The 27,825-nt window shown below is 54.2% G+C and overlaps 6 protein-coding genes across 6 annotated transcripts; 3 read left to right on the forward strand and 3 right to left on the reverse strand.

Annotated features, from left to right (window-relative positions):
- Positions 1-3,279: 3,279 nt before the first annotated feature.
- On the forward strand, positions 3,280-5,486 carry EsH8_II_000750 (ankyrin repeat domain-containing protein; the record flags this gene model as incomplete). The annotated part of the gene is made up of 2 exons (XM_083264048.1): positions 3,280-3,449; positions 3,506-5,486. 2 exons carry the CDS (start codon positions 3,280-3,282, stop codon positions 5,484-5,486), a joined length of 2,151 nt encoding a protein of 716 aa, XP_083121370.1.
- Positions 5,487-6,033: 547 nt separating this feature from the next.
- Positions 6,034-7,355, reverse strand: EsH8_II_000751 (polysaccharide lyase family 1 protein; the record flags this gene model as incomplete). The annotated part of the gene is made up of 2 exons (XM_083264049.1): positions 6,034-7,084; positions 7,216-7,355. 2 exons carry the CDS (start codon positions 7,353-7,355, stop codon positions 6,034-6,036), a joined length of 1,191 nt encoding a protein of 396 aa, XP_083121371.1.
- A 5,564-nt stretch (positions 7,356-12,919) lies between these two features.
- On the forward strand, positions 12,920-13,552 carry EsH8_II_000752 (uncharacterized protein; the record flags this gene model as incomplete). Its single annotated transcript, XM_083264050.1, has 1 exon — positions 12,920-13,552. The coding sequence occupies one exon, from the start codon at positions 12,920-12,922 to the stop codon at positions 13,550-13,552; it is 633 nt and encodes a 210-aa protein (XP_083121372.1).
- A 1,451-nt stretch (positions 13,553-15,003) lies between these two features.
- Positions 15,004-16,675, forward strand: EsH8_II_000753 (cytochrome P450; the record flags this gene model as incomplete). Its single annotated transcript, XM_083264051.1, has 2 exons — positions 15,004-15,524; positions 15,589-16,675. The coding sequence occupies 2 exons, from the start codon at positions 15,004-15,006 to the stop codon at positions 16,673-16,675; spliced, it is 1,608 nt and encodes a 535-aa protein (XP_083121373.1).
- Positions 16,676-17,411: 736 nt separating this feature from the next.
- EsH8_II_000754 (major facilitator superfamily domain-containing protein) lies at positions 17,412-18,703 on the reverse strand (the record flags this gene model as incomplete). The annotated part of the gene is made up of 4 exons (XM_083264052.1): positions 17,412-17,925; positions 17,993-18,277; positions 18,335-18,510; positions 18,563-18,703. 4 exons carry the CDS (start codon positions 18,701-18,703, stop codon positions 17,412-17,414), a joined length of 1,116 nt encoding a protein of 371 aa, XP_083121374.1.
- Positions 18,704-18,724: 21 nt separating this feature from the next.
- On the reverse strand, positions 18,725-21,265 carry EsH8_II_000755 (WD40 repeat domain-containing protein; the record flags this gene model as incomplete). The annotated part of the gene is made up of 5 exons (XM_083264053.1): positions 18,725-18,908; positions 18,962-20,233; positions 20,300-20,611; positions 20,668-20,794; positions 20,851-21,265. The coding sequence occupies 5 exons, from the start codon at positions 21,263-21,265 to the stop codon at positions 18,725-18,727; spliced, it is 2,310 nt and encodes a 769-aa protein (XP_083121375.1).
- Between the last annotated feature and the right edge of the window lie 6,560 nt (positions 21,266-27,825).

The following is a 27,825-nucleotide window of genomic DNA, read 5'->3' on the forward strand; positions in this document are numbered from 1 at the left end:
AGAGAGGCGCGAATGGAGACGGGTGAAACCAGAGTTGCAAAGGGGGGGGGGGGGGAGGAACATGGCTTTAGGAATTGGAAAAGTCGAAATATCGCGTATGCGTCTTTGCTGTGACGCAACGCGAAGACGGGGAACGACGAGCGACGAGGAGAACCGGATTCGCTTTGCCCGTCACTTGACCGGGCAGGGAAGCAAAAAGATGTCATGAGGTTGGAATTAGGAACTGAGAACATTGGCCGGCAGCCAACGGCCTCCCTTCCGCGCCCGCCGGGGTGGATACACGACACCGAGACAGAGAGGTCTGGCCCAGCAGCAAGAGGTGAAGTCGGAATAAAGGAAGAAGTCAATTGGAAAAAAGCCGGAAGGGGGATCCCGGCTCGCACTTGGCTGGGACAGACAGCGCGCGTGGAGGGAGAGGTGCGGGAGATCCCATCTCATCGCCGAGTATTGTATTTCGCCACCGCATGGGGATCCAAAGCAGCTAGCTGGCGGAGGGTTCAGAAACAGCACCCATGGGTTGAAACAAACGCCCGCCCTGAGAAGCGAGAACTGGAGAGGGCGGGCGTAGGCGGCAGGGCCGGCGGAGGAGCGGGTTTGTGTGTGGCGGTGGGCGAGAATGTGGAAATTGTGACACGGGAGGAAGAGGAGGAAGAGGGAGATAATTGGCGACCAGGGGTCCAACGGCGGGAACCACAGGCTCGAAAGCCGGGGCTAGCGAGGGGGGGATAGCAACGAGATAGAGGGGCGCCATGACGGGATCCGTATTCACGATGTTTACGAACCAGCCCTGGGGATGGATGATGTCCAAAGGTCATGGGCGCGCCGCAGGAACCGAGCCGGTCGGTCAGGACCAGGGACTTGAACGGGCGGGATCTTGGCTTTGGCGGCGCAATGTCATGCAGGACCATAGGGCGATTGCCACGATGAATTCATCGCCTCGCCGTTTGGGGCGGGGCAATGGAAGAAGTTTATCGAGTTGCCAGGCTTGGCAAGCCGAGTGTCTGAGAGTACAAGGCTGACGATGATGGATGGACCGTTCTGGCCAGCATGACGGAACGAGGGCTCAGAGGCAGAGAGGCGGAGAGACAGAGCGAAAGGCGGGGGAGGCATCCGAGGAAGCTGTCAGCAGTGCAGCACGGGAGGGCTACAAGGTGAGCAAAGCAAGACAAAGTCCGAGTGCTGCTGGGCTCACGTCAATACGATACGATACGTCAGACGAGATGGATGGCCCTTCGAGGCCGCCGCCGACAGACGACAGACGAGATGGTTCACAGCAAGTGTCGAGGATCAACTAACAGTCTGTCTGGCGTTCAACCTTATGCATGCTAGACAGGCCCGCCTGTGGCTGTTCGCGGGCGGTGCTCTGCGGAAGGATCCAGCGAAGCACTAAAGTGGACGCATGACAAGGGCCGGGGGGGAGCATGAAATGATTCAACCCGTTGGTTCGGTGGCCTGGTTGTAGAAACTCTCATTGTGTGCTACAATGGCATCTCATCTCGGATTACGAATCGCAGAACCCCAAGCTGATGGTCTATTCCGCCACACCAGGTTGATTGTCTCTTCTTTGAAGTTCCTGTCCCGCTGAACAGCAGCTCGATCAAGTGAGTTGGGGTTTCGGGTTCCATCATCGCCATATCCTTATACTCAGGTTCTATCTAGTAGGTGACAGGTCAAAGCCAGGACAAAGTACCGGTAGTGAAATAAGGAAATTGAAAACTAATTATCATGTCCCTCATTGGCGTCTCGTGGATAGACAAAGCAACGAGTAGCCAAGCTTTCTTTGGACCATTCGCCTCGGCAGGGCTGGCTGTGTTGGTTTTGGATTGACAGTCATCCCATGCCTCGTCTGCTCAAGCTCTCCCTCCTCTCACCTCGCTCGACCCGAACGAACCTTGCTAACGCACCTCGAGGAAACTGACCAGACCAGACAATACCAGGGGAGGCAGCACATAGCAGCACGTCATGTTCCCGTCGGTTGCTGTTTTGCATGGGGCGCACGAGAGCTAGTGTAGGTGCCTTGAGCTGCGCCACACAGAAGCTCCCCTCCCTCTAGCTCTGCCTGACAGGGCTCTCTCGTTCCTCCACTCGTTCACACACATTTTCCCTCCCCACGGTGCGCCGGCTTGTCTGCCGATGTCGCCCAAGCCACGGCTACCCCGTTGGAGGCCAACTCGACGGCCCCTCTCTTGGTGTCCTTCATCGTCATGCGGTTCCGTGGGCTGGAATGAAGTCATCTCCATTGACCGAGTTTGTCCCAGCGGAACAGACGGCTGGAAACCGCCCTGGACGTCATTTGCAGCCACCGACACCGAAGACGACGGGGATGGCTGTCCGTTGCTTAGTGGGCGCTGACAAGGATGGATTGGGGTACGGACGTTTCTCCACTAACGAAGACCTCCTCTAAACGGCAAAGACGCTGCCTGCCCCAGTGTCCAGTGTGCGCCGTTGCCGTGGAGGTTGGAGGTTGGAGTTTGGAATTTGCAGTGGCCCGGTGAGCGAGTTGCTCGGGTCGTGAATACCCTCAATGTTCCTGTTTCTCAGCCGAGTCTGCCGCCAGCCAAGGCACAAAACACCCTCCTTTCCGTATGGCGCGGCCAAGAGGTGGTCTCCGGGGCGCGTCTTCGCCTTGCCAATCCTCTCCAACTCTCACTGTCCCTCTCCCTCTCCCTCCCTCCCTCTCTCTCGTGCCGCCCAGCCTAGTTGGATCTGACTGGCCCTAGGCACCCAGCTGAGCCTCTATCCCCTGCAGCCCCAGCCCAATGGCGCACCACATTCTTCCACTTCCAGACCCATTGGCTCCGCCAGACCTCCTTCGAGACCTCTCTTCCTCCAGGCTGCGAGTTTGCTGTGCTCCAGAACCCCGGCCTCCTTGGGGGCCAGTCTTATCAGGTTTACCGATACTCGCTTCTTTAGCCTTAGCTGCTCGTCCACCCTTGCTCCGCGCGGGATCCCGTGTCTCTGGCCTGGGCCGCCCATCCATCCATGCACATTTCGTCCTCACACCACGGCGCTACGGCGGTATGCGCCATCCTTCAGCTCATTCATTGATAGCCTGGTCACCCCCCTCACTTCTGACGAACAAAGTCCAGTTTGATCCTCTTCGTTGCCCATCATGTCTCTCATACCATCCTGATTCTTCCGCTTCAACAATTTGCCTCGCGCCTAGTCGACAGCAGCATTTGCCATTTACCGAGTCTGATTCCCTTCATACCCTCGCTTACACGCCCTACATCGCCAAACGCGACAAGGCTGTGGCGGCCAGCCTCTACTCTGAGCGCAATGTCGGAATCACCCTCTAGCTCCCACGCCACCCAGACCGGTCGCCCTTCGCTATGGAGTGAATCGGCCGAGCGCAGATTGGCCCGGCTCTATGTCTACACAACGCTGCCTCTTACCAAGATCGTCGAGGTCGTCCACAAGTCGACTCCGGGGAACCGAGACTGCCCAGGGTATGCTAACATCCTCCACCTCGCCGCCGGCGCAATTGCTGACGTTCCAATTGCAGCAAGGACTCTGCCAACAAGAAGCTCAACTCGATTCTCGACAAGGAACCGCGATGGCTTCATCCCCGATCGCGGACCGACATGGACCGCCGTATAGACGCCCTGGATAGCTCCCCCACCCGCCAAACCCCGCCAGAGAACGCGTTCTCGCCGGGCTACTCGCGGTCCATTTCCTCGTGCTCACGGTCGCATCTGAGCGTCAACCCCGATTTCAAAAACGAGGCCGGGAACAGCCCAACCGTGCACGACTTCCAGCCCTACGATCACTCGCGCTCGTCGTCCGCCGGCTGGGGCCCGCCGCCCGCCGGGCCGCTCCCCACGTTTGTCACCACCGAGTTCGCGTCCGTGCCGCCGCCCGAGGCGGGAATCCGCCGGCAGACCACGACGCTGACCCTGCAGGACGTCCTGTCGCAGTACTCGACCGGCTTCATCCGCCAAGTTGACCGGCTGTTGAAACGGTACACGATGCCCAGCAACACGATGATGAACCAGTCGCCCGTGGACGATGAACGCCCCGGCACCGCCGACTCCAACGCGGCGTCGTGGATCTTCGAGTATGGCGCCCCGCAGAGAACCTCGGCCACGGACGTCAAGCCCCTCCCCGGCGATTTTCTTACTCTGCACCATCACCTGCAAAGGCAGGGCTTCTGCGTCGAGGATTTTCCCGAGCATCGCTCGCGATCATGCTTCTGCCATGTTAGAGACGAGCTCACAGACGAATCCTGGGTCTCCGCCACCGGCCCCTCTCCCTATGCCCAACACATTCTCCATTACGGCGAGCCTCCGGACAAGAACTTCGGCCGGCGCGATGCCTTTGGCAACACCATCCTCCACCTCCTCGCGGCCGGCGATGCCCACCATTCTCACCTGATCAAGGCCATTGAGTCTTCTCCCAACCCATCGGCGAAGAACAGCGCCGGCCAAACGTTCTTGCACGTTCTCAACGACACTTGGTTTGCGCGCCACGCCGAATCTCTCTCTCACCTCGTCAGACAACTACAGCGCTCGGACTTCGAACTGTACGCGTGCGACGTCTACGGCCGCAATTTTTGCCACATTCTGCAGTCAAAGGACGAGAAAGTCCTGGACCGGGAGACGAAGAATGCTCTGCTAAAGCAGCTCAATGCCATGGAGTACTGTCGCCGCGACGCCTTTGGCAACATCCCCGAGTCCGCGCCGGCGGGCCTGGCAGTCCGGCGGGCCTACACCGCCGCCGTCGGCCAGGAGATGGCCCCGGCCTGGGACTCCCAGACCCGGCGGCAGATCTCGTCGCCCATCGAGGAGCAGGCCGACCTTCTCAAGACGGTCAACGCGGCGCACTCGAACCCCAGGGTGCAGGACTCGCAGGGCCGCAACGGCCTCCACTGCCTCGCCGACGCCATCCTCAGCCAGGACTCGTTGTTCGCCAAGTTCCCCCACCACTTCAACGCCGACGCCGAGGAGCAGCAGCGGGCGGCGGCGCCCAACCGCAAGCGGAAGCACAACAAGCCGGTCCTCAGCAAGTCGCTGTACGACTCGTCCAAGGAGCGGCTCACGGCCCGGGAAAAGGTCGTGCGGGACCTCATCGAGCTCGGCGTGGACCCGAACCACTACGACAAGTACGGCAACACGGTGCTCATGGCCTTCGTCGCCCAGCTGCCCGAGGACGATGACTACAAGAAGCCCGTGCAGATCCTCGAGTTCCTCATCGAGGCCGGCGCCGACGTGAACGCGCGCAACAGGTGCGGCGAGACGGCGCTGCACATCGCCGTCCGCAAGGGCAAGAAGCTCGCCATGCGCACGCTGGCGCAGCACGGCGCAAACGTCCACGCCCGGGACGTCGAGGGCAGGAGCATCCTCGACGTCGCCGACCGGATGGTGACGTCGTCCAAGCACAACATCCACTACTCCCACTACGAGGCCTGCCACGCCTGGCTTTCGGGGCAGGCAAAGGCCCTGCTGTGCCCGACGATACACCAAGAGTGGGGGTTCAGGGAGTCGTGAGGGGGATTGGGGATGTAGGGGTGTAGGGATGACGGGCGGGGTTTTTTTTGGCATACACAAAAGCTGGATGGGTTGATTTGTTTTCCTTTTTTTCTTTCTTTCTTCTTTTCTTCTGACGTGGTTGCATAGCAGTCCATGGCGTTAAGGCGTTCCTCCATGGCCCGGCTTTGAACAAGACTTGATACGATACGAGGGCTCTTGGGCTTGAGATGCTCACAAGTGGGAATGCTTTTGATACCCCGAGTTGGTGATTCACTAGGTTGCGACTCATACAAATTTACACGCCGTGTTTTTTTGACAACCGGTTTCGCGCTGGTCTCACGCAGTGATGTCCATTACTGCAATCTCCTTCATTGGCGGAGAAGTGAAGCTATATTACGGCGGCTGCCGAAGCATATATGTACGTATAAAGTAGATACAGGTGAATAGGGAAATGTTTGCCTAGAGCCCTCCAAGGTAACTCTGTGTGTGTGCTAGTGCAAATCTGTCGCCCCCCCTCCAACGGGGCGTCAAAGTCTTGCGCTCTACCAAGGCCCGAGTACAGTACTTAAGCGTTGGTGCTCGTGGTCTTGCCGACACCGGCGTTGGCCTTGACCTTGGCGGGCACGTCGGCGACGCCAATGTGGCCGACGAGCGAGGACTTGAAGCCGCCCAGCTTGGACAGCGCGGCGGAGCTGGTGAGGGTGTTGACGACGCCCGAGTTGGCGGCGCGGTTCCACTCGCAGATGTAGCCCAGGGACGAGGTGCAGGCCGAGGCCTCGGCGACGGTGTTGACGACGTAGATGTTGCCGCCGTTGGTCAGGGTGGCCGGGGTGATGGGGGTGGTGACGGTGTCGAAGTAGTTGCCCTCGAGCAGGACCCAGGTGTTGCCGTCAATGTCGAAGGCGTGGCCGCCGACGTTCTGGAAGTAGTTGTTGACGCCGTGGAAGACGTTCTCGCTGTTGGCCGTGTTCTTGGTGCCCATGTGCGGCGAGCGGCCCGACACGTCGTGCAGCCAGTTGCCCGAGAAGGTGTAGTAGTCCTTGGCGCCGATGAGGAGCGCCGTCCAGTAGTGCTTGCCGTTGCACCCGGCCGACCAGTCCGACTTGCCGTCGAACTCGTTGTTGGAGATGGTGACCTTGCCGGCGGCGCCCCAGCCCGACACGATGAACTGGCGGCCGATGAGGGAGATCTTGCAGTGGTCGATCCAGACCTTGTCCGAGCCGTCGAGCGTGATGGCGTCGCCGCCCCAGACGTACTCGGGGTTCAACGTAGTTATGTGCAGGTTCTGGATTATGACATTACTCTTGCCGCCGCGAACGCGGAATCCCTTGCCGATAATGACGCCCTTGGAGCCGACGCCGACGATGCTCTTGTTGCTGTTGACGTCGATGGGCGTCTTCGCGGCGTTGTCGTAGGTGCAGTCCACCCACGTGCCGCTAGCGGCGTCGCACGTGTCCTGGATCCACCCCTGGCCCTTGGACGTGCCGCCGGGGCACTTTGTCGTCCTGTTGTCGCTGCAGCACTTGCCCGTGGTCTTGCCCTCGGTGTTGCGGAAGTCCCAGGTGCGGTCGATCATGATGGTTCGGGGCGTGCTGTCAGTGAGCCACTCCTTGAGCCTGCGCAGCGTGTTAGTCCCGGGAACCCGCGTATGAACGCAACACCACCCCCATCGTAGAGGCCGTTCGAGACAAGAGAAAAAAAAGAAGAAAAAAAAAAGGAAAGAAATAATAATGGCATCTCGACTTACTGAGCAATGCTGGCCGGGTACTGCGGCGCCGCAGAGCCACCACCAGTGGTGCCCGCGGCGAAGCCAAAGGCCTTGCCCTGGACCTGGGCCGTCGCCGTGCTCGCAAGAGCGGCGACGAGGGAGAAAAGAGAGGCCTTCATGGTGCTAGGCCAAGAAAAGAAGGGGAAAAGAGAGGCTTCAACTGTGTGAGATGAAAAAAACTTATATACCGAAAAGTTATGAAGATCAACGAGAGAGGGTAGGATGCCAAACCAGGGATGGGCCTGGGGAGGCTCGCACTCTTAAAAAGAAGCTTAGGCTTGTGTAGGGCCATACCATGATGTTGCGATCTGGTGGGGCCACATCAGGGCGGCGCCATCCGAGCATCTCGTTTTCGCAAATTCCTCATCTCCTATTCCCACGTTTCTCACGAGTCCGCAACGGTTCGTGCCAAGCGGCGCTATAAGGCTGGGCCGGCAACCTCCATCTAGCGTCTTCTGGCCCTATTCCCACCAAACAGCAAGGGGATAGGGGCAACTTCGTCGTAAACTCCGTCCAACGGCAGTCCCGGGAATCTTGGACACATCCGTGTAATTAGATTTCTGGAATCCCGCCAGTCCCAGTGCTCCTCGCCGTGGCGGCGACGACGTTGGCAGGCATTCCGCCGGCAGATGGGCCCGTCATCTGCCCCTAAACGGAAAGTTGCCAACTGGGGTATATCCCGGAAATGGGAGTGTCGAGCGGGACCTCTCGGCCGTGACTGTCAATATGCTACACCTTGCCGGGTGCCTACCCCGCTCCTTGTCCGAATACAGATCAATGGTAGGGATGCGCGCAAATGAAAGGAGCGCGGCCTGAGAGAACTGAGAAGGCCAGCAATCTGAGTGGATGGAGTATTCCGACGCCTTCGGGACCCCTGCTCCAGTTCAACTCGGGCAATCACTTCGTAGCCCTTCCATGCACTCTAAAAAGAGTTAAGGTTAACGGGGGGGTCTCCGCTATGTATCTCGCACTTTGACCGTGCAAGCCGGAGGTGTGGTGGACTAATGCGGCCGGCCACTTCTGCTAGCGCCGGCGACAGTGGTGAGCCTCAAGATGATCACATTGGATCGGTCATACGGGGTATATCGCAAGGGGCTAGGGGAATAACGTGCATTGGCAGATGTCCAAACGGGAAAATATACCGCCGGCGGGCTTTTCCGTTGGTGCATTCGCAACAGAGTTTTATTGAGCCACCTCATGCACATATCAATACTTGTCTCGACTACCTGCCTATTATCGTCAACCTCTTCCATATCCGCGCCTACCAGCCCATTCAGAAACGTAGATCTCAACCTGTGAACGGTTGGTTTACTATCTCTTCTAACCCGCCCAAGCCTCGTATTAGCCTTTCTCGCGTCGTGGCCACTCTGCCATGTTTATGTCATGGCCGGCTGCCCAAGGAGAACGCTGGCATAACAGGATGTAATAAACCCTCATTTAATATCGTTTGCTAGTTGTGAACTAAGTATCCAAGCAACTCCGCATTTCATCTCGTTCAGTGTGCTGAGGCATAGACCACCGGTTCAGCTCCAACTCACAATGGTGAAAGCGCTAGCGATGCAGGTTTGTGGCGAACACTCCGAGAAGCGTAAGTAGATCGCCGCCAGCTTCCCTTTTGATCTCCGGAACACCATCCTGCAGAGCGGTGTCACACCATGGCAGCCTCGACAGTCTCAATCACATGAGCCCTTGCCGCTTAGCCCAAGGCATTGCTGAGGTTGGCAAGCGGCCCCTCACACAATAAACTTTTGCGCCCTTGGCACAAAAGTCCCGCCAGCGGAGCCGAACACGCCTGCGCTGCTGCCAAAACTGCTGATTTATACGGGAACCACGGAGTGCGCCGCGCGTCTTACACCAGTTGTCCGGACTTCGCCCCGCGACGAGAGAAATTGGAACTTTCACATCTTGCTCAGCAATTCTCGGGATACAGATACAAAAACTTGCACCGGCTTCCGGGATAACTACTCCGCACCCTTATTCGTAAAACCAGTCAGCGGCGACTTGCCTAAGTCCCGAGACCTTCGACTCACTAGCACCCGCATCCTACGATCAATATCCTCTCCCAAGGTCTAGTAGCACACCCGATTCCCAAAATCTGTCCCGCATAATAAGAAAGAGAACGAGTGACTATGAAACAGACATCGAACATTCGTCAAGGTATAGATCCTTCCTACGCGTCCCCAACCTTCTCTTGCTTCAAACAAACCTACTCGTAGAAATGTAGATACACATGGCTCGACTGCTAGAGAATGTAGCCTTCCAAGCTCCTCACACACGAAATTTGAGGCATTGGTCCCATGAGGAGCGTTCTAAGCCTATTTGAGATGAGGCATTCCGTCGGCTTTGTTAAACCTTTGGTCATTGGTGCACATGAACAGTAGAATCGAAACCGAGCCGTCATAGAGTGGGAACCGGCTTTCTCCCACGACGACTTTGTAACGAACGAGAATAATCTAACCAATGCTGTCTTACGGGTGGGTTTATCATGCTGATTATCCGACAACAGGGTGAGCTCTTTGTAAAACAGATAGAGAACCATCTTGGACGAGCATGCGTTCCTTGAGTAAATTTTACAAGACTGAGGATTAACTAACTCTAGATTGCTGTGACCTGGTATGCTCAAGTCTAGTTGTGTCCCATTCTCTAGTTTCATACTTGTAGGGGGCGCGGGGGTTCGCGGAGGTCGATAAAACTAGTCTTGATGCCGTTAAGCACGCCGGCGGCGCATTAAGCTGCTGCAAATAGGGTTTAGAGCCAACCACCAGCACGTAGTGTAATGGCAGGTGGTACAATCAGTCTAGTCCGAAACCGGTTCCCGAATTTGCACTTCAAAGATGCCAAACCTACAGATGCTTGTAGGTCTTCTTATTAGCAATATACGACGATATATATGTAAATCTTAGCAAATAGCTCAAGTCTCCTGCAATGTGAGCTATACTTGGCTCTTTGGTAAGGTTTCCGACAAAAAAGAAAACTGGTGAAAACAGCGAGTCCTTACTTTGCTCCGGTGTTGTTAAGGTGTTTCCAGGATAGTTACCCTGTATGTCTCGTCACGCAACTATGTGCAGACCCCAATCCTGGAATGAGCCCTTCAAGTTTACTTGTTAATCGGAAACTCATACAAGGTTCCTTGTCTGTTCCTGTGGCAAATTTAACACGGCTAATATTCTTCTAAAACCTCAGTTCAGAACCGACAGCAATGTGATCCAGACTGGCAGCAAGAAAATAGCTTTGTCCAATCTAACCTATTGTCTTTCTGCAACATACATATTACAGTGCCCTAAAAAGCACCTTTACTCCATTTGAATAGCGCGGCACTATATCAATTGGTATAAACGCCACCTCCTCTAGCCTTGGGACGCACCAGGTTGACTGTAGCATATTTTAGGAAGTAAACGAAAGTCCAACCGCATTTCCCCCACAGCAACACACTTTACAACCATATCAGCTAGCTACCCTATCTTTTCCGGGACTTAAGTCTCTGTTTCCGCTGAAATAAGTCACCAGAAGACCCAGACGATGTGATGGATTAGATAGGGTTCCATCAGTAAATAGGCTAGTAATGCTGATAGGTAGACTGTGACGCACACATCGAACGAAACAGCGTCATAGTTTGGAGTCAGAGAGTTCATTGTTCAAATGAAGCAAAGCTCTAATATACTCTGCATAAATACAGCATGACACGTGTGCGCAATATGCTATTGTGGGTTGTTAAGAATATTCTCTAGAGACATAACTATTCTTTATCTCGGTTCCACTTATGCCAGTGTTGCACTAAGTCCTCGAAGAGTATCCCCCAAGTTTCATCAACTAGCCCCCTAGCTGCCTCTTCATTCCAACAATACAGGTCCCTGCAGGCAAGTCCCCGAGCCGAGATGTCAACCTTGGGAGCAACTGATTGCTCATTTACCAAACTTGAACAAGTTAACAGAGATTGCCGTCAGGTCGCAAGCGGCCGATATGTGTGATTGCTGATGTGCCCTCGAATCTGACAAATTGACAAATAATCGATGAACCTGGTTGATGGTTATATTGTGAAATTTCGACGAGGCGATTTTGTGTGGTCCAGATATATGGTTGGCTGACCTAATGTCTGAATAAAAGCCCAACAGAAGCAGATGTTCCACTTGTATACGAACGGCCCACCCCAAAACGACTGGTACCCGTACTCTTTGGTCCAATGAGTGAGGGCGTCAACGTTGTTGCACACGGGCATGTCGCCATCGCCAGAATCCTTGTCCTGTGGCCGCTTGTAGGTGGCCGCTTGTAGATGAGCGTGCCCGTCGGCGTGGCAGAGGATCTGCTGGCGAACAAAGTCGACGCAATGCATCGTGTGGTAGTATGCCGGGTCACAAAATGAGAAAGTTGGATCTTGATAAGCCTTGATAATGAGCGATCTTAGCCGGCTCTGCCGGTTTATGGATACAGTTAGAGGCTTCGTATGTTGTAGACAAAATTTCAAAATTTCAACGAGCCAGGCGTACAAGGCAGTGGGGCTGGTGGGAAGCAGCCATGAGCGGACTGCGCCTGGTACATTGGCATGCGACGTTTGAAGCCGCTCGACACGACTGGATGGGGGATTGGGCTTGAGAGGTTTCTCAGTTGGGTCTTGCTGCATGATGACATTCGGGATGCCCAGCTACTATCAGGGCTCAAGGGCTGACCTGCGCACTCTGAATTTGGTCTTGTTTGAAATCTTCAAGTGCTTCTCAGTATATTACATCTTTATTTACCTAATTAATGCTCTTAATTATGCTACGACGCTTGTCAGCTTTCCGTATGTGTATTATTTTTCCATATGAGTGGCCGTGTATTATGGCTGCTCCGTGTCACTGCGGTGCCCCTATTGGCATTCTTTCGTCGTGTGTACGTCAGCAACTCCAGACTGCATCGCCTTGTTTGGGCTCCAGGCGGTGAGAGAGTATTGAGACATAGACCTGTTGATCGATATCCGCCCAGCCAAGTCGCGGAAACTTTTCCAAATCAGCCAACAGCGAGGAGATTAGCTTGATTGGATTCGGTCCTGTCATGCCAAGGACCTTCAAAAAAACAAGCTCGTCTATCCGTGCGCCACCCAGAGACGGCGTGGAACAGGGGTGTGCGATACTGCACAAAGGCCCCCCTGCCTAATTGCTAGGGGTGAAGAGCTGAACAAGCCACCCCTGAGTTCCTCAGCTACAGGGTGCATACATAGACCGATCCGTTGGCCAGAACGCCACGGACAACCCTCCTTCATGTGGTTGTTTATAGATAAACTTGTGGATGCGTTCTAGCTACAAAAGTGATTGCTTAGATTAGTTGGAATTTTTACGTGGAAGTGTTTGCTAATACGAAGCGCTGGAGTACACAGTCAGTCATACCGCGTACACTAGCAAGCGATGTTGCAGGGGGCTTTGCTGCGTACTGGAGGCCTTGCAGCATTTCAGGCCGCGGCGTGACTATACCAAGTTCAGCCCCAGAGAGGCCAGACATAGGGCTAGGCGGCTGATCAGCTGTGATGAACATAATAGAGCCGACACCGTAGGTCCCAATATCGTATTCTCTCCCGTGATGGATCCAAACAAATAAGACACTAGAGAACACGTCACAAGAGGCGTATCGACCACTGTTCGGCACCACCCGCCGCATCATCTTCCCACCAACATCGCCTCTATACCGCCCACTCATCTGAAATCTCCCAAAAATGGCATCCGCTAAACCAGAATCAACACCGAAACCCCTTCCCATCATCCACCTGAACGGCTTCCCGGGTACTGGGAAGCTCACAATCGCGCGCGCCTTGCAACAGCAGATCGGGGCATGTTGCCGGCTGGTCCATAACCACCTTCTCATCAACCCCGCCGACGCGGTGCTGCATCGCTCCGAGGCCGGATATCAAGACCTTCGGCGCGCTATCCGTGGGGCCGTCTTTGCGTCGTTGGCCCAGAGCCCGGCGAGCCACCGTTTCACATATGTCTTCACCGACTTCCAATCCACCGACGCCGTTGGAAGTGCTGCGTGTGCCGAGTACCTAAAGGCGGCGCGTGCTCGCGGCGCGCCACTGGTGTCCGTTGTCGTGTGCTGTGACGAGGCGACCAACCTGGTGAGGTTACAGACGGCAGACCGCGAGGTTCATCACAAGATCGTTGACCCAGAGCTGCTGGTCATGTTTCGTAGGGGTGTTGAAATTCACCGTTTCAATGCGCCGGATGTGACGAGCTTGGACATTGACGTGACAGGGTTGAGTGCGGCCGAGGCGGCGACGCGTATTCTGGAGCATGTGCTGAGAGTCTGCCCCGAGGTCGAGGGGGAAATGGCAGCGGCCAAAGATTCATGAAGGGAATAAAAGAGACACGCTCTTGGTAAAATACAGCAGCCCATGTTGGAAAAGAGATTCTAGCACGGAAGGCAACTGTTGTCCTGACTCTTTGAGGTGCAATGTGAGCCGACACGGACGATTAATCAACCCACAGATTGAGTAAGATTCATAGCGAGAGGACCATACTTCAGACCTCTGTTTATATTCTTCAAGTCACAGCGAGTTAGTTGTTATTAACGCAATGAAACGCATCAAATATGAAGCCCAGCTGAGTGCAACTGTACGAAAACGTGTATTGACATCTAACAACAAAACCACACCCTTTCCAATTGGCCATCGTTGGGTTGTCATACTCATCGTTACTAAGGAAGGTGTTGGAATCACATATGACCCGCACGGGAGGTAATCGAACGTAATCAAAGGGTCAGACTGGTCACTGTATTCTTCTGTATATCTTGTGTGTAGAAGAGTAGGTAGGTTGGCAGCAGCAGCAGTAGTGAAGATATCACTATTGGCAGCCCGGAGGTTGGATCTTCGGGTTCCGCTGCCGCGCCGTTGCCGCGGCCGGCTGCTGCTGCTGGCCAGCTCCCTGTATTCTGGCTGAGTAATCCAACAGAAGGTCTTGGTGGCCGCGTACGACACAACGTCACCAACCCATGATTCCGATGCACCTCCATGGAGGACTGTTCCGATAGGCGTTCCCATAACTTGGTGCTGTGTGGATGTTCCATGTAAGCCTCCCTTTTCTACCACCCAAACTGCATTCCAGAGCCGTTTTTGTCGCTGAACTTCTCTAAGCTCGTCTCGAAGCGTGCTAATGTGAACGTCCTTAATGAGCTGGCTTGCCTTGCTCGATGGTAATTGCCCAAATAGTATGTGCGATGCGACTAACGGCATCGGCCTGGGGGATTGATCCTACTCAAAAGAACCCCGTCGACCTGTGTAGAGTGCCCCGTCACTGTCCTGGCTGGGCTTGATAACCGCGAGTTGAGGAGGGGATAAACGCCCGGCGCCCGTGTCCCCATGTCTTGGATTGGCCACTGGATTAGCCGTTGCACGTGAAGAGGGGAACCAGATACAACATTACTGCAACCAAGCCAATAACATCCCCGAATGCTGCCACTATGGTGCATGTCCACGTTGGAGTCTGTTGGAGTGCGTTGGAAGTCAGTCCAACGCTCTGGGACCAGGGGCCGGAAAGGACCCCGATTGCCCCCTGGACGCCTCTCTATTGTCCTACCCCTCATTATACTGCATTACATACTGTCGCTTCCTTGCATTATTGGGTAGTTGGAGCGGCCCTTCCAGATAGGTCGCACCGGAAAATCATCTTTGGACTGTCTCTGCATTCAATATCTTCCTCACGACGCGATCTGACCGTTTTGCTATTTCAACTCGCCTCGCGTGCATCGATTGACTACTTCTGAGCCTTCGAGAGCCACCGCGAGGTCGGCCAGTTGTTCGTAAGCATGGCGTTTGGATCTTGGCCGCTTTGGGGCGTCCTCGCTCTGGTGGCCTTCGTCGCGTACCTGCAGTCGCGCAAAACTGGCCAGCGCAAACTGCCACCGGGCCCAAAACCTTTGCCTGTATTGGGAAATATCAAAGACTTCCCTCCTGACGGCACGCCTGAGCACCTACACTGGCTCAAGCATAAGGACTTATACGGGGGCATCAGCTCTGTGACGGTCATGGGCATGACGCTCATCATCGTCCACGACAAAAAGATCGCGCATGATTTGCTGGACCAAAACGCGAGCAAGACCTCTGGACGCCCCTCGATGGTCATGGCTAATAAGCTGTGCGGCTATGAGTCCATCATCCTTTGCCAGAGCTACAATCCCAGATTCCGTCGCCACCGCAAGTTTCTCCACCAGGAATTTGGAACCAAGGTGTCTGCAGCGCAATTCCGCGATGCGCAGGAAAGAGAAGTGGGCCGTCAGCTTGTGCGGACGCTGAAGGAGCCTGGGAAATTGTTGGCTCACTACAAGACGTGAGTCTGAACTGCCATTCGAGCAAGGCATTTGTAACTTTGTAGCTAACTGGAGAGGTCATAGTAACACTGCCGCTACTGTATTGCAAATGGCGTATGGCTACACCATCGAACCCCATAAGCCCGATGCCCTAGTGGGACTGATCGAGAAGATGATGACCGAGTTCTCGCTTGCTGCCAGTCCAATGGCCTGGGCCGTCGATATTATTCCCGCCCTTCAGTTTCTTCCCGAGAACTTCCCAGGTGCTTCTTTCAAGAAGACTGCTCGCAAGTGGCGCAAATCTATTCAGGCATCAGCGTACATCCCGTACGAATTTGTTCAGAGTCAGATGGCTGCATTTACACATCGGCCCTCATACGTATCCAAGCTTATCCAGCAGCTAGGTGAGGGTGAGAATGGCAAACTAAGCAGCGAAGACGAGGACGCTGTCATCTGGACGGCGACAAGTCTTTATGGTGCCGCCGCAGATACATCGGTAATCACTCTCGACACCTTCACTGCAGCTATGCTCAAGTTCCCCGACGTCCAGCGCAAAGCCCAAGAAGAGATTGACCGAGTGATTGGAACCGGCCGCCTGCCAACAATCGAGGACCGTGAGAGGCTGCCGTATGTAAACGCCATGATTAAGGAGGCCTTGAGATGGTGGCCCATTGCGCCAATGAGCTTTCCTCACACGACCACGGAGGACTTTGAGTATAACGGCTATTACATCCCGAAGGGCGCCTTCATATTGCCCTCAATCTGGTGGTTTCTGCACGATAATGAAGTTTATGCCGATCCCGAATCATTCGACCCTGATCGCTTTCTCCCGCCGCGCAATGAGCCCGATCCATCAACGGAGGCCTTCGGCTACGGCCGTAGACTATGCCCGGGAAGGTTCTTCGCGGACTCCAGCATATATCTCAACATAGTACAAACGCTAGCAACCTTCAACCTTAGCTTAGCTGTGGACAAGGATGGCAATGAGATTGAGTTGGATGTAAAGCCAAAACCTGGCGTTCTGACATTCCCAACGGAATTTCAACTCAAAGCCACGCCACGGAGTGAGAAACACATAGATTTGATTCGGCAACTTGAGAAGAAATATCCGTTTGAACCGAGCGATGCTGAGCTTCTTCAAGATCCAGATGAATTCAAGGTCAGGTACTAACCATCGCGGAAAATCATGGAGCGTACACTTTAGTAAAAACGTCATCCGAAATCAAAATTCCCTTCAATTTAAAGTTTTGTTGTAGTTGACATGAGGTTTATGTGAACACTGGACTGAATAATGTATATAAACTTACCGTAGCGCGACTTAATTAAAAGACTTGTTTGGAAGCTCAGTAAGATTCTGCCGCAACACCAATATGTCTTATCTTGTCTAAAGAGTTCAATAAATTGAAGATCAGTGAATGGGAAGCGGTGCTGGCAAGTTGACCAGACTACCACCATGCCAATCAATGTAGACTGCATGCCTCTCCTTTATGTCATGTTTCAAGTTGCGCCAGCAGCTTGTCATTTCCAACGGCGCTATCTGGCATTTACCCACTGGAAATAAACTGACAAATGCAATCTTTTCTTCAGGGAGTATAATCACAACCTTGCCTGGTACTTGGCAATACGATTGTTAACCTCAATTATATGTCCAGGAAGGCAAAGCTTATCGATCTATGTCCCAAAGAAAACAGCAGAAAGTTTATCTTTTAATGATGCATCCTCCAACAAAAGCATCTGTAACTAAAACAAATCAACCAGTGATACTCGGAGAGCCCCGCACTAGGCATTTGACTTGACGAAAAGCTCTATTTCTGCATCAAACCACGTATTTCTCTTCCAAGCCTAGTTGAATCCGGAGCATTACGACCATCTCAGTAGCCCAGAAGAAATATCTCCTCCAACTTGTATCAGTAAGCGTACAGATTGACGTTCTCATCTTCGCTCTCCCGGATCTGCTTGTTGGTTTTGATCAGCCAGAATCTCATCGCCCACGCGCACATGATGCTGGTAGCGGCGAACGCAATCATGGTCGAGAAGCCCATCATATACTTGGGTCCATCAGAGCTGGGCCAGAGGTAGGCGCAGTAGATATACGCCAGGTTAGCCGTGACGTTTACAAGGGAGTATGCGACAGCCTTCTTTTCCGGAGTCTGCGACAAAGTATTGCTAACCCAACCGAGTATAACGGATCCAACGCTATACGCTCCAGTAGCATAAAGGAAGGTGGCAGCATATCGAACAGCATTGTTGGTAGAACCGCAGGTCATTGCGAAGCCAACAATGGCGAGAGAAAGTCCAGCAGTAATGTGCCAGGTTCTTTCGTTGAGCTTTCCACTAGACCAGGCAAATGGAATGCCCAAGAGACCAGAGACGAAATAAGGAGGAGCTGTGAGGAGAAGAGCCGCTGTAGATTGGAATCCCCTGCGTGAAATTATCAGTCATGTCTTCTCTGACTTGGAACAAAACATCATTTCCAGGCTTTACTCACATAGTACGAACAATCGTCGGAAAGAAGTTGTTAAAAGAGCAGGCAGATATATGCAGGTTCTGCATTAAGCAGAAGAGCCAAGTCTTGGGATCTTTGCAGGCTTGTTTGAGACCGTCCCAGGTAGAGCCGCGTTCTTGTTGACCGACTGTGTCGCGACGGATGCGGTCTACTGCAAGCTTCCGTTCTTCTTCGGTGAGCCAGCGGGTAACAGAAGGGTCATCGGGAAGAAGAAAGAAACCAAAAATGGCGACCAAAGCAGTGACCGATCCTTCGATGATGAATAGCCTGGAGAGTTTTGGTTAGCCTGCCACTGTCATTGAAGCGTTATTGGACAACGCTTACCATTGCCAACCAGCAATCCCCTTTACATTGTCCAGAGTGGAGAATGTGGCGGCAGCGATCAGACCAGAACAACCAGTGCTGACAACTTGACCGGTATAAAGGAGCGAAATGCGAGTTGCGAGCTCCTTACGCGTGTAGAAGATTGAAAGCAGATAGAGAGCGCCAGGGTAAAAGGGCTATGCATAAGTTAGCATGGATTAGACCTCGGGGTTGCTTTACTCCGCTCACCGCTTCAACAAATCCAAGGAAAAAGCGGCACGCGACAAGCCCAGAGTAGTTCTTGACACCTGCTGTAGCGGCAGAGACGCCAGCCCAGCCAATCATACAGGCCGACATATATATCGAGGGCCTCGTACGGGTCAAGAACATGTTTGAAGGAACTGCAGGCGGTCAGCTGTGTGATGTCTTGGCAATGCTCCTCTGAGGACCACGGTTGACTCCAGGGGGCGACAGAGGCGGGGATAACACTTCCGGTATGTTGTCGTTGAGGTTCTGGTTGATGCTCTGAAAGGTTACCTGGGCAGCAGAAGGCGAAGTCCAAGGTTCACTGGACTCCGCTCCGGTACTGGCAAAGCTAAGAGAACAAGGTCAGCTGGTTATCTTGCAACTGTTGAATGAGTGACATACCATCGTACTGCAAGCTGCTGCTGTCCGTGCATAACGGCCCATTCTCCCCACTTCTTGATAATGGCTGACTGGCGTTCCCAGACGGCGGGAAAGAAAAGACAAGTCAAGATTAGAGCCTCCATGTACCTCTTATGAGATACATAGATCTCAATGGCGTCGTTGTGGTCGCCCATGCCGATCAAAATGGTAACCGCGGCGTGAACATCGCCGTGCTCTAGCAGTCTCTGAACGTAGGCTCGACCCAGCTTGTGCTGTGAGGCTTGGCCCCCAATACCGCTGAGAGCCAGCAACATCCAGTCAGAAGAAGTCATGGAAGCTGAGCTGGCAGCCATGACGTCCGCGTCAATGTCACCAAGCCACCTCATCAGAAGGATGCGACCCGGTGAACCGGCATTGTGCCGGCTCAGCTCCTCCCGGACCAAATCATCAATCTCCTTGTTCCATCCGAAGATGGTGCTCAGCATTTGCTTCCGAAGATCATCGTTTGTGAGTCGGCTGTTGTCAGTTACTCCCGGATGCTTGTAGGGAATATCGCTGAGCCGGCTCCTCGTGTACTTGAAGAGATCCTGGACCTTGCTGTCGACAGGGCTCGGAAGAACCTCGTTCCTCAGGCGAGAAGGTCTAGACCGGCGAGAGCGATACGAAGACATTGAAGTACCGGTCACCATGGAGGTTCCGCTCATGGAGTACATGTCTCTTTCTTGGTACGGTGCAGCGGACGACCTCAAAGACGACCCAGCAGAGATGTAAGTGTTTTCGGTCATGCCTCGAGAGACAGCGGATGAAGGGTAACGGCCGGGTGTGCGAGATCCGCCACCGGACGATCTTGAAATCGAAGAAAGTCCGCTGTGGCTAGAAGCCGCACTTGCGGTGTCAGCATCGTAGGGGTCGAGCGGCTTGGGTGTGCCCGTCTCCTTCCGGCCCACAATGCGGTCGAAAGGAGACAGGTGATCCTCGTCGCTCTCTGAGATGCCCATTTCAATTGTGCCGGAGGTAGCATCCGAGTCCGAGACGATCGATGTTGATGTCTTCTGTCCCTGCTGCTCCTCGATCGAGACAGGTGGTGAGGGCGGCAATAAGTTAGCTGGATGCTGGACATTGGCCACGATAATGGATGGGGTGTTGAGGTCGAATTGTTGAACGGTGTTGTTGGCTCCGAGTGTGAATAGACTGGCGCCAGGGCCGTACACGGCCAGGCCCCTGACATGCTCAAGTGTCGGGATATTGTCCCAAGTGACATGCTTGGTACGGACATCCCATGATAGTGTTTCCCTAGTGTGATAACAGTCAGTGAAAGTCCTAAGCGCGCGCGTTGGTCCAAGTGGCAAAATGACGTACGAATCGGAATGTTGGATGATGCGACCGTTCTTCGACCAACCCATCCAGTTGGGTCCAACTTGATAATTATCTGTGCGCTTGAGTATTCTTACGACCTTGGCGGGGTCGTCGCTGCTGTATGACTTGGATACACTCCAGACCCGTAGATCGCCGTCATGTGTCTGGGACGCAAGCATGTCCGACTTTTGTCGGGATGACGAGGCGTGCCAGTTCAAGGTAACTATGGGTGAAGGCGCCCTGGAAGTGCCCAGGTTGTGCAGGATGGTGAATCGCGGCTGGAGAGTTGCGACCAACAGAGAGCCATTCTGGTAGCTGGAAGAGGTCAGTATTGCGGTGACAACCTTGTAACAATCATCTGCGAAGCTTACCCGATTGCAAATGTCCGGCAGTCTGCGGCCGGTGCAAGTGCTGTTACGGCAATTTGATCAATCGTTCTGGAGGAGATATGCTCTGATGTGGTGGGTTCAAATAGGATAATGTTGCCCTGCGTGTTGCCTAACAATTTGTAAGTGGTGATGACAGAGGAGAATACCCAATACGCCTGGACTTACCAAATGCGACGTTGCCGTTACGCATCCACGCGGCGGTGGTCAAATGCTCATATGAGGCAAAGCGGGCCACCTCGTCGCCTGTCATGATGTCCCAGACAATTGCCGTCTGTCCTGCATCATAGCTCACTACCAGTCGTCCGGCCCCGATTTCGCTCTGTGTGTCGACCGCAAGCAACTGGACCTCGTCCGAGTGTCTCGAAAACCTCCTCTCTATTGTGAGAGTATCGTGGTGGCAGCAGACGATGGAGGAGCCCTGCGCATACAAGAACATGGACGCCGTCGCGGCGCATGGCTCGAAATAGCGCATGATGTTGGGCTGCGACATGGTGAAGTCCTGCATATCATTGCTCCGGCCCCTTTGTGACGACCTCCCAGAGCTGACGGTAGCGGTTCGGTTTCTCGTGGAAGCGGACATGATGGCACTATATCCTTTTCGGGTTTCGATCTGAGACCCGGTGCGATGTTAGTCGGCTGGCTGCATCTGGGGAGGACAGAGCTTTAGGGAGCTATCTGCAGGTCCTCGTTCACCGGAACCTTCTAACCCCTCTCAACCGGAGAAGCAAGTGCGGTAACTTTTGTGAGACGGGACTACTCACCAATCCGTGGTGATCGCAGCACCGTCCGGCTGCTTCGTGGCGAGCCAAGGGCAGTCAGGAAGCTACACCTCTTTCACTTCAACCATCACATGAAGCACTTCCCAATGTCCGTTCCCGGACCGGTTGTCCTTCCACGTTTCAGCGTTCCAGACTTGCGGGATGCTCTTCGTAGGCTCTTGAGATGGCGGTATCGTCTGGTTACTTTCGTGTTACGGTTGCGCCGTTGTACTCTCTCTAGTGTCTCTCTTTTATGGCGCAGGGTTGGTCTCTCTTTTTTTTCGATTCTAGCGAGTTGCCAGGTAGAGGTGGGACAGGGGAAAAAAGAAGAAAGAGGTCTGGGAGACGGCGTGTTAAAAGACGGTTACAGTCTGTCGGGACTTGTCGAGGGGGGGCAGACGCTATAGACGCAGATGGAGGGTGTGAAGCGATGCAGTTGTGTCTGCAAAGGGCGGTGTTGGAGGTGGAGAAGGATCTCACTGGACAAGCTATACTTGAGGGTGTGTGCCGGCGCTTGTCTTGCAGGTTGGTTCTGCCAGTCTGCAACCTGAGGTGTTCACGAGAAAAGGCTTTTTGGCAGACGATGGGAGGAAAAGAAAAAGGAAGGAATCGAACAGACGATGGAGAATAAGAGAGGTCGCCGCTTGAAGGGGTGTGTGGCCAGGGTGTGATGGAGCCAAATAGGACGAGAGTCAAGCAACATGGAGCATGGCGCCTAAGATGTCGAGCTGGCTTGTCACTGGACGATCCGGCTTGACCATAAAATTAGAGCTTTTCACTGAACGGTCGAGGAATCTGGGAGCGGATACGGTCCGGCTCATCTGAACGAGCCAAGACGCTGCATGGCTCTGGAGACGAGACCGGGGTGCTTGTCGTCGAGAGGTCCTATCAAGCCAGTCCAAGGGGGCCGCACAAAGTGTGCAGGTGCAAGCCACCGCGTGCCGAGGGGTTAGAATTGGGGGATATGCAGCAGGAAGACTAGGGTCCATGGCATGGTGGAGATGGTCGAGTGGGATAAGCAGCCTGGTTGGGTAACCCGTCGAGGGTTGAGGCGAGCAGAGTGTGTCTGAGCAGGGCAGTACATCAATATTCTGCCATAATTAGGTCTTCTGAACCTCTGCTGCGCAGTGCTAGTCCATCTCCTCCCTCTCGAGTCCTCCCGCCTGCAATGCTTGCCTGTCCTGCGTGCGTATGTGCGCGCGGACGACAGGAATATCAACCTATCAAGCGCTCAGCCCAACTTGACTTTCTGGTAGCTGCGACGTCCAGGCCATCCTTTTCTAGATTCCTACATCAACGGAACAAAAGAAGCCTAGTGAACGACCAGACGGGAGAAGCACACCGTCCGGTCTTTGGCTCGCTCGCGGCGACGTCTGGGCAGCGGCATGTTCTCCAACGGCCCACAAAACTGTCTCTCTTTTTCGATCTCCCAGCTCCGCTTTGCCCCTGGTGAGTTGACGTCGCGTTACTATACCGAGCAGTGGCTGACCGAGGCATGGCTTTATGAGGGCGCCAAAGGTACCTTACAGGACTGTCGTGGAATGTGGAATGCGCGGTACGCTGTGTGTGCACGGAGGGATTGCGTATCCATCTGGAGACGGGTGAGTGGCATGACTCCCCTCTTCTCGGTGATGATCGCGGTGGTGAATCCTGGCACCGACAGGCTTGATTCGCCCTCTTCAGCCATGGATGACCAGGTGCTAGGACGGTCTCATTAACAGGTTCTCGAGCCTATCGAAGACCAGAACAGCAGCCCAGAGCGAACCAAAGCCGACATAGAGCGGCCGAGGTGAGGAAAAGAGCGTGGTTGGGGGAGCAGAGAGGAGAGAGGGAGCTGGGGAAGGACGGAGCGTGATGAGTCGGGGGTCAAAGTGGACGACTGCGATTCGCAGGGGAAACTGGTGGCAGGAGGCCAGGGTTGAACAATCTACGCGCCGAGGAAAGGGTGATGGCGCCTAAGGAACTTGCATGGGGCCAATCCGGAGCCGCATGTGCCTTGTGTTCAGCAGGTGCGTTACAGGGATACCCCTGCACCTGCATTTGACTGGTCCGTTGCTTTTAACCTCCCGGCGATTTCTCCACACTGCCACAGCGAAGGGTAGTCGGTACCAACCGGCGCCTGCCTTTTCCGTCCAAATGTGGGCAAGACCAGAAGTAGCCGCGACTTCTGGCAGTTTCCCCGTCTGTGCCACCTCACGAACCTCACCTCCCCTCGTGGAAGCAACGACGGCGCAACAGTTGTGTGTGTCTCTGCCTCATTGCTTCTTTCTTCCCGTCAACCACGATACATCTCTGCGGAACCACCTCCTCGCTTACAAATTTGTCGGCCTTCTTTGTCCCCGCTACTCGTTTTTTTTCTTCACCCACCATCAATGCCATTGTGTGGCTCGCTCACTAACATGCCACCAGCGACGTCGCTATCTGTTTTGGAACCAGGAACCATCACTCGCTGAGAACATCAAACCATCCATGCCGCGATCTGGTCAACCCCCCTTCTTGCCAGAAGCTAGACTTGAACGCCACCCTTTGTACCCTCCGCCGTCGCCTCTGCCGGTGCAGGTCTGGAATCACATCCCGCTGGCCGGCACATAAGCGGCCACCATCCATCACCAATCCCCACCTCTGCTTGAAGCTCGGAACTCTGTGTCCCCTTTCGCCCCTGTCTGCACACGGATGGAGCTATTCAACGGCCTGGCAACGTGTAATGGCTCCCTAAAATGGTCCACATCCGCATCTGCAGCCCCAGGGCCATACACGGACTACTGAGGCTGCAGCACTGCATCCGCCCGCCGTTGGCTCTTTGTCCTCGCGGGCCGATCAATACTATACCATGAATGCTATGCGCAACACAGACCTCCCCCCTCCCCTCCCCTTGCCCCAACATGACCCAGTACCAAATTCACCTTGGGATTCCAGCTGCCGATCCAATCCACTCCAATCAATGCTGTCTAGCTGGTCAGTGCTGACCTCTGTCCAACGTTTCGGCGTTTGTGGGGTACTGGCCAATACACAGGTCCCATCGCAATATCCCGCAGATACAACGAGATGCATCACATTACATCGGGAGCTGCAAGACACTCGTTTCTTGTCTGACTCAAAGCCATAGGAATGGATGTTGCTGCAACTCTTGACCTCCTCACGGGCCTGCTGTTCCAATTCGCCCCTCATTCACACCACTTCGACTCAGTGGCCCTGGCCCGGTCGGCTTTTTTGGACCCCGGATATCAGTTCCACGCCGCAACCCCTGGAGAACCGTCCGATGGCAGCCCAATGGCATGGGCAGACGGGACAGCCTCGCCATGTACTACTCCCTCATCGGCCGCTAATGAGATTTCATATCGTTCACACTGGTTCACCATGCAACCTCACCGGCCTCTTCCCCGTGCATGAATGAAGCACGTATTAAGGTATGGCTGCATGTTGAGAGCAAGGTTCAACACAAGGCCGCCTCATTTTGAAGCATCGCTTGGAAGGATGGCTAAGCTGATGCCACACGCTTTAGGTACGTAACATGCCCTTCCTATCTCCCACGCCCGCGATGCTACTCCGGAACGGGTGGCCAATTCCCCCGCGACAACCATCATGTTTTCGGTGCCTCACATCTTGCCCCGGCTAGCTGCTTATTAGGTGCGCTCGGCTTTTTATTTGTGTGGAGGGGGGGACTGTCAGGCACCTAACATGACAGACCTGACGAGTCCGGAATTCACGCTGTACCTGACGTCTCGTATGCTGCCGTCCTACCTGCCATACATCGAGGACATAGCCAATTGGGGTTGGGCAACCTTCTGGATGGTGCAATTCGGAAGAGCCCATGTCCTCTTGGGCTCAATGCCTCGATGTGCAGCCGGTGAGGTGCTCAGTTAGATGACCATCCCGACTTTCGAATCAATTGGCAATGGCGTCGACGAGGCGTTCTCATCAAAGATTACAGCGCCGAGCGGGCTGGAAGACACCTGCAATAGGTATCACCCGCAAACGTCTCTCCGCTGGGAGCTCAGAGCCCCTGAATGCGTGACGCCACGATATCCACGCAGATTATGATAGCCTCATCGAGAAGCAGTCAAGCCTGGGTTACTACCCAACTGCAACCTGACAAATCCGTTGTCCGACCCATGGATCGACCTCAACGATAAGCGTTCAATGCATGAGCTTTGATGAGCTTCCCTCCACTTGGAGGTTAGGCGTTGTGGGTAGATGGGCAGAGCTTACTTACCCCTGTCATGTCGTACATCTACACGGCTCGGTAACAGGGGTCATAAGTTCGCTTTGCCGTTGAGCCAACCTTTCTAGCCATCTGATTTCAGTTGTTCCTGGTCGACTTTCCGCTTTGATCTCGGGTGTGGCCCTTTGGCTTCTTGAAGCTGGATGTTTCTGAATGAATATTGGCTATTTATCAGATAATTGCTCATCAACTAAGATACGTCCATTGCATAGCGTCCAGTTTTGGCAACTTTGTTTGGCTCGCTTCCGCTGCAGTAATCAGCTAAAAATCGATGATCGACAGCCGTCACAAGAGATCAATGGCCATCGCGTGTTTGTTCCTGGTGCTGTCAGCAGGATTCTATCACCCCGGCTTTACCGGTGATAGTTTTGTGTGGCTGGCCTGCTTCACATCTATTGATGCAACAGTGATATTCATGCTGGAGGCGACACAAGAAAGCACGGCCAATCTGGTCAGCGTGGTAGTATTGTGTGCCAAAGTTTGTACAGCTGATGGGTGCAATGCTGTGACGGGAGAAAAAATCAAAAAGATATTCGATCAATTGTGAGGGGCGAAACGATGGGGGGTTCTGATCATATCTCAATTCACGCCGGATCACATTCACATCCCACTTTGTAGTGCCCTCTTGAAGCCACCGCTAGGGGGGCTAGATGCTTGGCAGCTGTCGCCCCACGTACTGCCGCTCCATCTTACATTCGATCGCTCGGATCAACGTCAGGATCTTACACGCCAGGAAGCGGCAGAGGGGCGTCGAGGACCAGCCCGGCTGTATGTACGTTCCCGACCATTGTGATCGACTCCGATCATTCTTTCGACACTTTTATCAGAGGACCACAGCATTTGCATCTTTGTGCTGCCGACCGCAAAATGCGCTGCTGCTGCGTGGACTCGCGTTGCCCAACACCAACAACCGCTGCCCTGCGTTCTCCGCCTGTCCGGCGGCGCCTTGGGCTGGGTTCTCATCATTCCCAGACGCTGTCAAATAGCACGACATTTAAAGTCGGACATCGCGCTTCTCAGGCTACACGGCAGTATCGATGACGATGGCACGGTCGAGGAAACCGCGGCATTGCGCAATGTATCCATGCGCGTAGGAATGCTTGTGGCCAGGGGAGGTGACAGAGTGCTGTGCGACGAATGAGAAGCCGCTATGCCAATTTTGCATCGTCATTGGCGGTCAACCATCCTCTCATATACAGAATGGCCGTCAGTAACCATCGACGAGTGGCTCTCACGGCACCTTGGTGGATTGGAATCACTCATTCATATATCCACAGTTAGGGGAAACAAGCTGATACGTTTCCCGGAACGTCAGGACAGGTAAAATATTCCTGGCCTAAGGCAGGTCGCCAGTTATATTTTAACGGAATGCCCGCGTCCCGTGATGATGAGCCGATGCGGCCTTGCTCTGGGTCTCTGGTCACAAACGGAAGAGGGTTGCCTACTCAACCATCACCAGAAAAGTTGAGGAGACCCTCTGTGGACTTCGATTGGAGACCCGACGTGTCTCAGCAGAAAGTAACACACCACCTCGTGGCATCACGGACTCTGCGCCGCGGAAGAGGCTGTCTGGCTGACTCTCTCGCTTACCCCTGTCCTGTCATCCGTTTGGGCGGGCGGTGGAGCAACTAAGCTCGCTCGCAACCGCCCAAAAACAATAAAAAAAAACCAAAATCCTCCAGATGTACCGTTTGAGAAAGGAGAAGAAGCGTAGCATCTCGTCAACCAACACCCAACCTACTATGTATTTGGCAAGCTGCAGGGGCTCGAACAAGAACGGGATCCCGGCTCTCTCCAGTCACTCTTCGATCACTCTACTGCAGCAGCCCTCTCCATCTGCAAATGTCATCACCGCCGAGGGCATCCTTGTCCCGTCACATCTATTCGGCGCCCACATTGTGGTCACTAATCACCTCGTGTTCGACGTCTCGGCCGACGACGGCCCAGTATCTTATGCCTGACCGGTTTTTTTTTTTTTTACTTCTCTTTACTCCAACATGCAATTGACAATGTCGGGGAGTCCGCGCACAGGCTTTAATTCAAAAGAGCTCTAGACCCCTGGCCCAACCGCCGTGCCGCCTTACAAGCCGCATGCGGGCTAGCCGCGTGTGATTCGAACGGCGCTATCTGTGACTTGACATGGTCCCCGCTGGTCCCCCG

Source organism: Colletotrichum jinshuiense, chromosome 2 (assembly GCF_051148585.1).
Source record: "Colletotrichum jinshuiense chromosome 2, complete sequence".
NCBI lineage: Eukaryota > Fungi > Ascomycota > Sordariomycetes > Glomerellales > Glomerellaceae > Colletotrichum > Colletotrichum jinshuiense.